The 12,946-nt window shown below is 40.8% G+C and overlaps 1 protein-coding gene and 1 non-coding gene across 20 annotated transcripts in view; one reads left to right on the top strand and one right to left on the bottom strand.

Moving 5' to 3' along the window:
• Positions 1-12,946, top strand: part of Afdn (afadin, adherens junction formation factor) — a 120,157-nt gene that overhangs the window by 28,867 nt on the left and 78,344 nt on the right. For 10 of the 19 annotated variants that reach the window (XM_074070208.1, XM_074070185.1, XM_074070213.1 and 7 more), the window contains exons 3-5: positions 3,136-3,251; positions 5,239-5,402; positions 7,623-7,783. In XM_074070208.1, coding sequence (XP_073926309.1) covers positions 3,136-3,251; positions 5,239-5,402; positions 7,623-7,783 — 441 coding nt within the window. The remainder of the gene's footprint in view (positions 1-3,135; positions 3,252-5,238; positions 5,403-7,622; positions 7,784-12,946) is intronic. The other 9 variants (XM_074070164.1, XM_074070253.1, XM_074070265.1 and 6 more) reach the window with 3 other exon arrangements.
• Positions 9,014-9,120, bottom strand: LOC141416079 (U6 spliceosomal RNA). The gene has a single exon (XR_012440991.1). It is a non-coding gene; the product is annotated as a U6 spliceosomal RNA (small nuclear RNA).

Here is a 12,946-nt window from a genome sequence, read left to right as displayed (position 1 = left end):
GTATATTCGTCTTGCACATGCTTATGTCTTCAGAATAAGTAGCTGGACATTCCATAATTAAGATTACCCAATAGACCCAGGTTGCATCCATCAGTGGTAAGGTGCACTACCTGCCTTTGGAGCTGTCATCTTAGGAACAGATGATGAAGGTGTGATGAATGACTATGACCTAGTTGAACACTGTGCAGATGGCAGTCATTGACCTTGCTGTCATGTTTCTGCACTCTGAAACAGTACATTTCTATTTTATTGTTGTTTAGGAGCAAGTAGGGCATCTCAAGGCCAGTCTGTTTAGTGATTTCTCATTGTTTTAGCATTGGCAAGTTCAAAAAGCACCTTATATAGTTACATCAAATGATAACTCAAGTTAGACTGATTAGAAATGTAGAAATTTATTCATTTTTTGTAGGTGCTTTGGAAATGTTGACTAAGCTGTGGGCAAAATACAAATTACATTTAGTACAAAAGTAAAGGATTACATATGGCACAACACACCAATTTGAACGCCTCTAAAATTTATGTCGCAAATCTTTTTTTTATTTTTATGGCAGTAGGGGTTGAACTCCGGGCCTCGCAATTGCTAGGCAGGCACTCTCTTAGTAGAGCTATGCTTTCAGCCCTTTTTGCTCTGGTTATTTTGGAGATAGGGTCTTGCTTTTGGCCTAGCCTGGATCGCAGTCCTCCTGTTTTGGGCTTCCCATCCTTGTGGAATGACAGTCATGAACCACTGTGTCCAGCTTTTGGTCGAGATTGAGTCTTGCTAACTTTTTGCCTGGGCTGGCCCAGAACTGCAGTCCTCCTGATCGCAGCCTCCCAATAGCCAGGATTATAGGCAAATGTTAAGTAAATGTTCTTGACTTTAACCATATAGCTTTCTTTGTACATTGGAAACTAAAATGTTTGTAATATATGGAATTTTCAGGTGTTACAAACTCTTTTTTCTCGGGGTATATAAAGCAGACCATGTTTGTTTATTATTTTTTAAGGCTATGAGGATATTTTCTGCATAAATAATGCCCAAGCTAATTTTGACTATATAGGCCATTCTCAATCTTGAGTATTTCTTGACATTGTGTTTTCTTTTACCTCTCACCTCATTGCTTTTTCTCTGTGCCATTCAGGTAGTTGAATGCCAATAAGGAAAGTCTTTGGAGTAATACAATGTAAGGTTGGAATATGATATCTAAAAATTAAGTAATTTTTATTTTTTTAAAGAACTTGTTTCCTTTAAACTTTGTTCACTAGATTTGTTTTTAATTAAAAGGGAACAATTCTTTGTAAAGGGTAGGCAGAATAAAGCTGGTTAAAGAAAAGGAGGTAGAGTCTGTCCTGTGCCCCTTTTGTACAGGACAGTGATGTCTCCACCTGGGGCTCAGGCACAGGGAGGACCAAGCAAGATAGTCGCTCACGTTCTTTGAGGTGGCTTCACCGAGCCTGGGCATCTTAGTTTTTTTAATTATTAATTAGTTAATTAATTACTTTATTGTTTTGCTGGGGATTAGTTAGTAAGTACTTAAGAGCTAACAATTTGGTAGACATTTGAAAAAATAGTACATAAAATGAAAGGATAGCCACGCTTTTCATTTCATTCTTGACCATAATTGCTCTTGTTGGGGGATTATAACTCCCAGACCGGCCCAGCTCCTTGGGCCCAGGGCCTTCTCTTCTAATCTGCATTGGTTTTTTAGATTCATGTTCATGACAGTGACATGTGGTCCTGATAGAGGGGTTGCTGCACAATCTGCTGTGACCTAGCGCCACTTGGATCCAGGCAGGGGTTCCCATGTGTCTGGCAGGTATACCTGTTCCCCTTGAACATTTCAGTGCTCTTCAGAGGCCCATGGTCACTGGGTACCTTGGTGTGTGCCTGCCCATTACGTAGGCTCTACCCTTGCTTCAACCATGAGGGAAACTCCACTTTTATTCTTTTTATATATAGGATTCCTCTTAGGAATTCAAGTGGAATCATAAAAGATTATGCTACTGAAAAAAGAAAAACAAAACAAAAAAACCCCTATGAAGCCACTAAGGCAGAGTCTTATTGGAACTGCAGCAGGCCCAGAAAACCTGGGGTTTTGTGCAGTGGTTGTCATACTGCTCAGGAAGAGCCCCCTTTGTCTTGTTTTACTTTTATGATTTATTCTTTATTAGCTTCCTGAAAGTTGTACTATGGCATCATGAAGGATTTTGATTCTAGTACAAACTTTGTGAGAAAGACAACTTTGTAATTTGGGTTACGGAAGGAATTCAGATTTACTGAGTCTGATTTTTCTTGGTGGTCCTGGGGTTTCTGAACTAGGGCACGCAGTGTGCAGTACCTTCCGGTGTCGATGGGTGTGGCTGATGGTGTGCTGTCTGTTTGGGAGGGCTGGATGCTAGGGAGCTAGGTGGTAGAATAGGGAAATGGTTTTTGTCCATGGTTGGTTCCTCACATCAGCACGTGTTTTCTTTTTTACTTGTGCCTGAGGATGCTGGGCCTTGTGTTATTGATATGCAGGTTTGAGGCACCTCTGTACAGGTGCTTTTGAAGTAGGCATTCCTGAACAATCTCATTCTGCCAAATGTATGCTAGAAGGTACTGACTTTAGAGAAAGGATTTGGACAGGTCACTCAAAGCCTGTTTGAAAGCTGGGCATGATTGTGCCTACCTGTAATTCTAGCACTTTGGAAGCAGAGGCAGTAGGATTGCGAGTTACAGGCCAGTCTGGGCTACATACTGAGACCCTAAAAGACAAACAAATGAAAATCCTCTTGAGTTTGTAATAGTGACTTGAACAAAAGTGAAAAGTAACAGCACAGGGAGTGGATCTCTCCCTAGGATGAGGAGGGTTCCTGGGTATATAGTCTCAGAGATGGAGCTAGCAATAAATGTCCAAATAATTAAAACTGATGTAAAGTTCTGAACTTTATATAGTTAGTGCCTGGCATGGGTACATGGTAGAAAACACACACTAGCAACAGTGCCCAATTAAAGCCAATCTAACATTATGGATAATGCATTCCAGTCTGCCAGCAGATAATTGAGAGGTTAAAGTACTTTATGTCTCCAAAACTAAGTGTATATCAAAGGCTGGTTATTGCACTAATGCTATGAGATAACCACGGCTCACTCTTTTCCCATTTCATGTTTTGAAGAAGAAAGAAGATTGGACATGGACGAGAAGCCTCTGGTTGTGCAGCTGAACTGGAATAAGGATGACCGGGAGGGGAGGTTCGTGCTGAAGAACGAGAACGACGCCATTCCTGCTAAGGTGGGGAGCCCTCACTCAGCTCTGACCCTCGGCCATGTCTGGTGGAAATGAACTGGAGGTGGCACTTGATATTTTGTCACAGTAGCTGTTCGTCCTTTTTGCTTCCATTCCTAGAAAAGAATTTAAAAGTAGCTTGTTTCTCCCTCTTTTATCCTTTTACCTGATAACCTCAGGTGTTAGGTCATCAATTTCAGCTCCTATCAATTATAAGCATTATCAGAATTGTTCCAATAATCAAAAGAGAAAAGGAAACACATAACGTATCTATATATGACCTTTTAGATGCAACTTCGTAAAGGTATTCTTAAAACCTTTTCATAGCTGGGTGCAGTGGCTCACGCCTATAATCCTGGCTATTTGGGAGGCAGAGAGGGGAGAACTGAAGTTTGGCAAAGTTGGTAAGACCCCATCTGAACAAAGAAACTTGGCATACGTGCCTGTAGTCCCAGCTATGTGGTGGGCAATAGGTAGGTCAATCATATCCAGGCTGGCCCCAGGCAAAAACATGAGACCCTATCCAAAAAAGAAAACTAAAAAAGCAAAAAGGGCTATAGGCATGGGTCAAGTGGTAGCAAGCAAGAGGCCCTGAGTTCAAGCTGAGCCAAGCTGAGCACCAGCGCTTCCCCCCACCAAAAGAAAACCTGCAAGCTTCTCATATCATATATGAGGATTGGGAGTCACTCAGTTTTCTTAGAGTCTCTAGATGATGCAACAGAAAGATTCTAAAACTTTCTCGGTGTGGGATGTCAGGAATTCCTGGGAGTTTTGTGTTGAATGTTATGAAGTGTTGGTATAATCTGAAAGTAACTGTAACTCTGTTAAATCAAGTGGCAAATTACGCAAGAATTCAGTGGTAACAAGTGGTAAGTAAATGCAAAGGTTGAGAGCATTTTGAGAGTTTACTGTATTTAATTTTTTCCTCAAAAAAAGATTGTGCAAAGACTTATCCACATACTGTAGCAGAACATTTTCATTTTGTCAGACATCAGTGTTGCACATTGAAGCTGGATGTCTGTACAGATGTGTTTGTGCGTGACCTTCTCACTACTGTGCACTAGTGACTGCCGTATGTGCAGCACACATGCATCAGATAAGAGTGACTTTCTGTTGTCTTGCTGTCCATGTGTTAACTCATTTCTGCACCATGACTTCAGCTGGTGCTGTTCCATTCTACGCACTTGCTGAGGACCACAGCTTCACTGGCACCAACAAACTCTTCTTGGGAGCAGCCATATACCATGAGTGCCTGTGAATGAAAGAGTGGGAGTGTCAGTGTCTTTTCGTCCTTACAAAGTAGAGGGCTGTTTCCTTCCCAATGTAATAACGTCTCTTTAATATATTTTAATCCCTTACCCGTTAGGTTTCTATATAAAAACAGTGTGACTATCATCTGTTAGTAGGCCATGTTTGTAGGTTGAAATATAAATTAAGAATAAGCAACAAATAAGTTCTGGAAGAGAAGTTAGACATTTTTGCAGAACCACAGTAGGCGAGAACTTTGATCCGTAAAAGCTACCTTGTTCTGACGATTCTTCAGCGCCTCCTTTTGAAGTAGCTGGTTCAGACTCCTTGCCCTCATACTTTCATTAGGTTCCTTTTCCTGACATTACTTTATGGTAACTTATTTGGAGCTTTATTTCTCAAAAATCAAGTTTCATAATTCCTACCCCAGTTTTTTTACTGGCTTTGGGATTTTTTGTTGTTGTTGCTGTTCGTTTGTTTTCTTGTTAGTTTTGAATTGAGGCAATATTTTAAATATGATGAAATGTGTAGAACTTGAGTATACAGCTTACTTGGTTTTGGTAAATACATACATTCACTCTAGGTCCAGTCAAGGTGAAGAACCTTCGCACCACCCCAGACACCTCCCTGTTCCCATACCTTTAATTTTGGTTGTGGTTTGTGAGCCACAGGGCAGCCAAACTAAAGGCAGCCTTGTGTGATGCATGGGTAGTGGTCAGCATCGTGATAATGTTACTTTTATCAGAAGGCTCAAAGTAATGGACCTGAAAAGCAGGAAAAAGAAGGCGTTATCCAGAACTTCAAGAGAACTCTCTCGAAGAAAGAAAAGAAGGAGAAAAAGAAGAAAGAAAAAGAGGCTTTGAGACAGGCATCTGATAAGGAGGATAGACCCTCCCAAGGGGATGACAAGTAAGTTAGTTTTAAAAAAGTTCTTATTGCTTTGTACTCCAAGCCACATGTTTTTAATGCAGCAGACTTTTAAAATTGCCAGGTAAATTATGGCAAGGATGGGTATCAGTTGAGAAGTTTATTGAGTAAGTTTGTGGTCCTTCCATGTTGAGGGGAGGGTAAGGGGTCTTACCTTAGCGAGGCCTGTTACTGTGAGTATCTGGCTGTGAACATGGGAAGACTCTGCTATCTTTCCTGCTAATCTTAGGTAAACCCTGGTTAGCATTATAGTTTCCTTACATAGGCTGCTGTGGCTGGTGGTCTCTCCTGTCTTGAGCAGGTCTTCTCATCTCACTTGTATGGTGTATGATGTTGATCCTAGAGGCAGCAGGGGTTGCTTATATACCTCACATTACACCCATTGCCTGGCTAGACTTTGGCAGGGCCAGGGAACAAAGCAGACTTCGCTTCTCAAGTTCAGAGGCACCACATACTTCCCGCTTGCCTTACTCTGTCTCACTAGCCCCATTGTATATGTTCTTTACCTGTCCAGGGTATTTGAGCTTCTCACCTGAAAGCCAAGGGAATAAAGGGACTTCTTGAGTTTTCCTTGCATTAGGAAAGAGACATTAGGTAACCTAACCTTAAACCTTACCATGAGCTTTCCAGTTTCTTTTGTGTCCCTGCAGTTGTCAGTAGTTTAGTTATTAGCTCCTCAGTGGTCACCATACAGTTACGAAGGCATAGAGAAGGCAGCTTGCCATTGCCTTCATCATAGTCTGTATAGTACTTCTCTGTTGGTGAAAGTCAGAACATACAGATTCAACAAAGCTGGTAAAGAATATCCAGTTTTCACATGAACCCAAAGAGAACAGTAATGTAATTGTTTTTATTTGCTGTACTAATGTATTTACTTCCTGTGCTTACATAGAGATTCTAAACAAATACAGTCACAGTCTTTTTAACTGGAAGTTTCCACATGGTACTTTCTAACTAAGATGTACTGCTAGACAGTGGGTCTAGTGCTTTTATGTCCTCTGAACCCATTGGCAGAACACTCCAGCCTGAGAGACCTCTCATTTCCTTAAACTCTTGCAGCTCCAGGGTGTTCAGGACAGCATATCACCTCTAGTGTGTAATATTCTTCATCATCTAGATTACTTTGTATTAATAAAGCACCATCTTTCCTGGGTGTTGACACTATTTACATTCTTCTAGTGCCATGGTCTTCAGGGCTCCCCCTCCATCGTAAAATTGATTTGTGGTTTTCCCTCTTTTATTGAGGATATTGACCACATGTAAGCAGTGTTAACTTTAGAGTGGAATCTGAGCCCATTTGGGTTAGATCTTAACCTAGGCAGTGGTGCCCGTGCAGTTGCTGAGGTGTGGTATTGCGTAGGCTGCATTGAATGTGGTTGTACAAGAGAAAAAAATTGCATGTGTAAGTCGCCCATATATGGAAAGCATCAAGGAAATGAGAGTTTAAAATTAATGGCTTGTGTTTGTTCTTTTGTCAATTTAGCTCATTTAATGATACATTTTTTTGATTTAGACAATGAGCTACTTAAAGTGAATTAAATTGTTCAGCTAGATTGATTTAAGTTTGACCTTAAATTATATTTATGATTAAATTATATGTTTATATTTACTAAAATTTACACAAGTGTTGTTATCAGGTTTTACATCAAACCTTGATGTTGGGGTTTTGCTATTATTCTGTACAGTTGATCCCGTCACAGAAAATTCTGAGCAATTTCCTCTTAAAAGTTTAAGAAAGAGAATGTTGGCGAATCTTCTAGGTGATAAAACATCATGCTATTTCGTTAGTTTAGGTTCTTCGAGGTTTACCATAATTTTTATGAGATTCTTAGGTATTTCTTGTGTTGGAATGTTTGTGGTACAAAGTCACTCATTGGCTCTGTTTTAGGGTAATACTGGTGGAAATTACTGAAATGCATGATCTACATTTTTTAGCTTTATTATTGAGTACACAATAATAAAGTCGTATAAACTCACCATAAAGTTTTAATTACAGATTACTGCTTAGTTGAGTGTAGTTTGTATTAAGAGAAAGGATATTTTTTAATCTCATGGTAAGTTGCACATGGCAAATAGTATATAACAGATTTATTAGGGGTTATAGATACAGCCAAATGACACCTGCTATTTCGATTGTGCGATTTTGTATTTCTAATAGGAAAAAAAGCTTAAAGTATCATTGGTGTTTTTTTCTCCTTACAGCGAGAATTCTCGACTGGCTGCTGAGGTTTACAAAGACATGCCTGAAACCAGCTTTACTCGAACAATTTCTAATCCTGAGGTGGTTATGAAACGACGGAGGCAACAGAAACTGGAGAAGAGAATGCAGGAGTTTCGGAGCTCAGATGGGAGGCCGGATTCAGGTACAGACTGGACTGTTTTGCTCCATTTACAAATGCCGTAAGGAACTTGAATTATTTCTGATACCCGTGCATGATGCCTTTCTTACCTAACGCAGTGTGTGAGACAGTACACAAATGTGTATCTTACAAAGAAGACATCTGTTCACATACAGATAGGCTCAGTTACGTATATTCCACCAGCACAGCTTTTTGTTTTAATCTGGAAAATTTCAAATATGTATTTTATATGTATATATGAAATGAATCCCCATGTACCTATCACAGAGCTATGATAAGTAACAATTCAAGGTTCTTTTCTAATCCAGTAGATATCACCTTTTTGTTCCCTAAATGCTATTTTGGGAATAGCAAAGTTTGCAGTTATAAACTTCTCCTTGTTTCATGTATAAATGTTTTGGTGTGTTTACCTGAAGGGTGAGGAATTTAAAAAAAAAAGGAGCTATACCCCCATTGCCGTTATCACACATAAAAGAATTGACAGTAATTCCTTACACCATCAAGTACTTAGTTATTGTTTAAATTTTTCGGATTATCTCTGATAATTCTCTTATTTGAGTTGGGATTAATTTATGTTTTAAGCCGTTCATTCTAAAACTTCCTTTTCTCTTATTTTACTCTTTGTTTTGTTGGCTGATTTGTTTTAAGAACCTAAGACATTTGTCTCACAAGTTTGGCTTATGAATTTCCTTTGGCTCTATTTGCCATTTTTTTCTTCTGTTTTCTTGATTGGATACAGACACAGATGTTGCTACAGATGTAGATATAGGTATGGGTAGAGATGGAGATGTGTACAGGCCAACAGTGCTTACTTCACTATCCTCTACAGGTGACTGTGATTGTTAACTTTTTAATGAACTCATAGGTGTAAAACGCTCCAGTGTGTACAGTCCACTGGATTCTTTTGTGATTCTTGCAGCACCTGGAGCCCAGGCGTCTTCCAGCTGACTCCTAAATCTTGAGTAATCCCAGTGGTCTTGGGTGGCTTTCCTACGTGGCTGGACATCCTCTCACCTGCATATGTCCTGCCCAGGATGGGAGATCGCCACTTCTATAAGGACTTCTTGTTCCTTTAAACCATTGTGATATTAGAGAATCTGGGTGTCTTTTACAACAACGTTCTTGCTTCCTAACAGTGTTAATGTAATTATTTGCCTTTCTCTGTAATACATAAATACAGTGTCAATAAAAAATAAAACTGTTAGCAATATGATACAGAAAACATCTTTTTTTTTTAATACGGAACACTTCACGAATTTGCATGCCTTCCTTGCGCAGGGGCCATGCTAATCTTCTCTGTATGGTTCCAATTTTAGTATATGTGCTGCTGAAGCGAACACCTGAGAACATGTTAAAGTTTTTGTGAAATTGTGTGTGTGGGTGGGGGGGAGGGGGCTGTATCCTACTAAGTTGAATTGCTGTGTTTCAAATCTCATAATTCCTTTTTATGTGGCTGTATTCCCATATTGATTTACAGTCAAGTTTATTTATTTTGCTCTCAGAAATTTGCTCCTTTAACATTTAGATTTAATAGTTTCAAAGTTACATCTACAAAGTAAGGTAGATTTAGGGAATTCCAGCTTTCGTTCTTAAAAATGGGGGTGTGCTGCATACTTTTCCCACCTTGCTTTTCCACTTTCTGGCACATCCTGGATTTGCTGTGTATATCCGAGTGAAATGATGGAGATTATAAAGAGAGTTGAAAAAGTTGGCTTACTATGGTTCTCACCTGTAATAGCACTCTCGAATAATACTCTCTAGTGTAATAGCACTCGGGAGGCTGAGGTAGTAGGATCATGAGTTTGAGGGCACCTTATTTCAAAACAAAACAAAATGGACAAAAACAAAAGAAAAAACAAAAATTAGGAGAGCAAGGGGTTTCTGGGTTCCATAATTTATTCTGTCCTCTGTCAAGGATTTGAAACTATTTAGAAGTATATGCACAATAAAAAAGAAAAAAGCAAAGTTAAGAGAGGCAGGGAAAGTACAAAGAAAAAGGAAGAAAGGTAGCAAAATTTATAAAGGACAAGAGAAACACTCAAATATGTGTATATGCTAAGCACATGCAAGACCTGAAGGCTGTGTACACCTTAGGGAAGAGTCTGCCACTGTCACCAACATGAGCTTTTGAAGATGAGCCTGGGCTCTCTTGAGGGCCCTAGGGAGAGAACTGAAGGATGTAGAAGAGGTAGAGTGTCAGGACCTGTGGCAGACTGGACTTTACTAAAGACAAAGTTGGGTAAATGTTGAGGGACTGTAGAGCAAGCCAATGTTTGACGGGTTGTGTCATAGGAAGTGCTGACAGGATACGAGTTGTCTTTAGGCTGGTGGCTCAGTGAACAGACCAGAGTCCTGCTCAGTAGTGTTGTGTGGAGGTGGAGGTTGGGAGAGATGTGCATGGCTAGGAGGCCGCATAGTGTCATGTTCATGGATGAGAATCACTGGGTATTTACAGGCAACACACAAAGCTAGGAGAAGACCGTTATTAAGAGGTGTCAGTCAGCGAAGAACACAAAGTGTCAGGAGGAGAAATAACAGACTATCAAAGCAGAGCTCGTTTGTTCCAGTCGTGCTTGAGGACAGAGCATTGTTCTATGTCAGGAAACTCTTGAGGAACTAAATGTTGTTTGCAAAGTAGCTGTTTAACGGTATTACGTTTTTTGTATGTTTGTTTTAATAAATTATTCAGAAAAACGTACCCTGGATACAGCCTCTGAAGCTGTCTACACATAGTTGGCTAAGCTGTTAGGTTGATTCTTTGGGGTAGGCTAGAGACACTTCTCTGTGACTGACACCCACCCACCCAAGTTCTCATGATGTGACTCACATGTCCTCTTCAATTTTGTCTGAGAAGTTGGCCGGGTGCCCTACTCAGAGAGGGCTTGGCTCCTGGACTTAGAAAGCCTTTTTAACTCAACTATATTCAGTCTGTGATGTCTTCAAAGTGTAGCTGACCCAGAGATATCCTGTCTATCTCAATTAATGGATTGGTGGCACAGATATCTTACTGTCATTTTTTTTCTCACTGAGAACTTCATTAACAGACCCGTAAGCACTGTTGAAGAGTCAGTCTTTCCTCTGACATAGTGTTGTAGTGTGCAGAGTCCTAGGAATAGTGGGATTCTGTGGAATGAAGAAGAACATGATGTTGGGAGGTGCTGTTGGAATCTGCTGCGCAAACTGAGCCTTGGGTTGTTCATCTTCAGGATGGGTGGCAGTGAGGCACCTGTCAGTCCATAACAAGGTATTAGAACTGTTAGCTCTGCTTTCTCCCCTTGCCTGTCAACTGGGAGGGTACCATGGCTTACACTTACAAACTAGAAATCTTTTAAATTAGACTGTACCTGCTTAGTGCTTTCTTGTGTCAGAGGCCTTAATACTCACTGCAGTAAAACCAAATCATTGTTTTAGGAAGATGTTGTAAGACATTCCAACAGGTAGTAATTTCATTCATATGTCCTTTAAAATGAGTGCTGTTCAAAATGCACTTATCTGTAGGAACCTGCTGACTTTCTGTAGTGACTCCTATAAACTCTGCCCTTGGTTTGCAGACCAGTCTCTCATGCTCTGTGGTCTGTACTTGGGTCATAAAGATCTTTCTGGGCAGTTAGCAGATGGACAGTTTTTAAATAAAATGAGCTGTCTGGCAGTTTGTGTTTTTGTGCAGACATTTGCTCAGGCTTCTGCTTCTTGATTGTCCAGTGGGAAGCATGCAGATGTTGCCCTGGTGCAGACTTCCATGTGTACATGTACCTGTGTGCAGTGCCTGTGTGCAGTGCCTGTGTGCAGTACCTGTGTGCAGTACCTGTGTGCAGACTTCCATGTGTACATGTACCTGTGTGCAGCTTACCCTGTTGTTCACGTGTCTTTCTTGTGAATGACTTCAACTCTGACTCTGGAAGCAGTGCGGTGTGGGGAGGGTGTGTGCTTGATGTGGTGAGTAGCCTGTTTTACAGCAGCCTCACTCTTGATGTAGCCCCTCATGCAGCCAACGCTGAGTTCCTCTTTGTAAAGTGATGCATTTAGCCCTCCTTCCACACATGCTCACAGACAGGAGGTGCACACATATTTGCACACACTCTCCATGTCTGTCTCTAATTCACATGGAGCTTAAGGCTTTCCAGTGGCTCCCAAGTCAGTGGCCATGGTCCAGGAAGTCCTGTGTGATCTGGCCTCAGCTGGTCTCTGACTGTATTTCCTTCTTTTCTTCTCACTGGCCACACTGACCAGTGGATGAGTCAGTGGTCTTAGACCTGGTGGTCCCCACTCAGAATGCTGTCCAGTTTGGTCATTCAGGTCTTAGCTGCAGTGTTGATTCTTCTGAGGTCTTGGTCAGACACCTGAGTTGCATCATTTTCTTTCTCTCTGTCATCCCTAGCGGTTTTCACAGCATGAATCATTATCTTATGTTGTTTCCTTGTTAGTCCCCCCTGCATCTGCCTCCCAATCAGAACCTGAGCCATTGTAAAGTTAGTTGTTCAGTGTGAGTTTAGCCATGGTAGAGATGTGTCGGAAGCCTCGCTCACTGGCCTGGCCAGCAGGTCCACATCCTCCCACTAGGCTTGGCTAGTGGATTTCTTAAGAGACCAGGATGATTTTACTGTGAACTCAGCTACCAATTGCATTTGTGGCACTTATTAAAAAAAGAGAATATGGTAAATACCCAGTAGCCAGAATAACTGTGTTGGAATGAAAAGAACCAGGGAGCTGTGGAAATTCAGTACTTTCTTCAAGAGAGCACAAATCTTTTGATACAGTTCACAGTCGAGAAAAATGAGAGCTTTGGAAGTCGGAGTGTTGCCTCAGCTTGTGCTGGAGTGGGGGATGCAGTGCTCTAACTTCCTCCCTCAGTGCTCTCCCATGTACAGTTAGGTTGTAGGGCTGCTTGATCTTGGACCATAAGTAGAAAGCAGATTATGACACCCAAAGTGAAGTAATGTGGCATGTGTAGATTGCTACTAAAAAGAAGCATACAGACAATAGAGAAAACCTCAGAAATGTTTCCTCCTCAAAATGTGTCTGCAGCGATACATGACATTCTACTTTGTAGTATGTAGAAGTAAAAGCACAGCCCCAAATCCCTCATAAGAAATCATTAAATTTTTTTATTATCATATTGTTGTATTGGGGTACATTATGGTATTTACAAGTACTTCCGGTATATCT

Source organism: Castor canadensis, chromosome 1 (assembly GCF_047511655.1).
Source record: "Castor canadensis chromosome 1, mCasCan1.hap1v2, whole genome shotgun sequence".
NCBI classification, from domain to species: domain Eukaryota; kingdom Metazoa; phylum Chordata; class Mammalia; order Rodentia; family Castoridae; genus Castor; species Castor canadensis.
The sequence above is the reverse complement of the archived record's forward strand: the minus strand, read 5'-3'. Positions and strand labels throughout refer to the sequence as shown.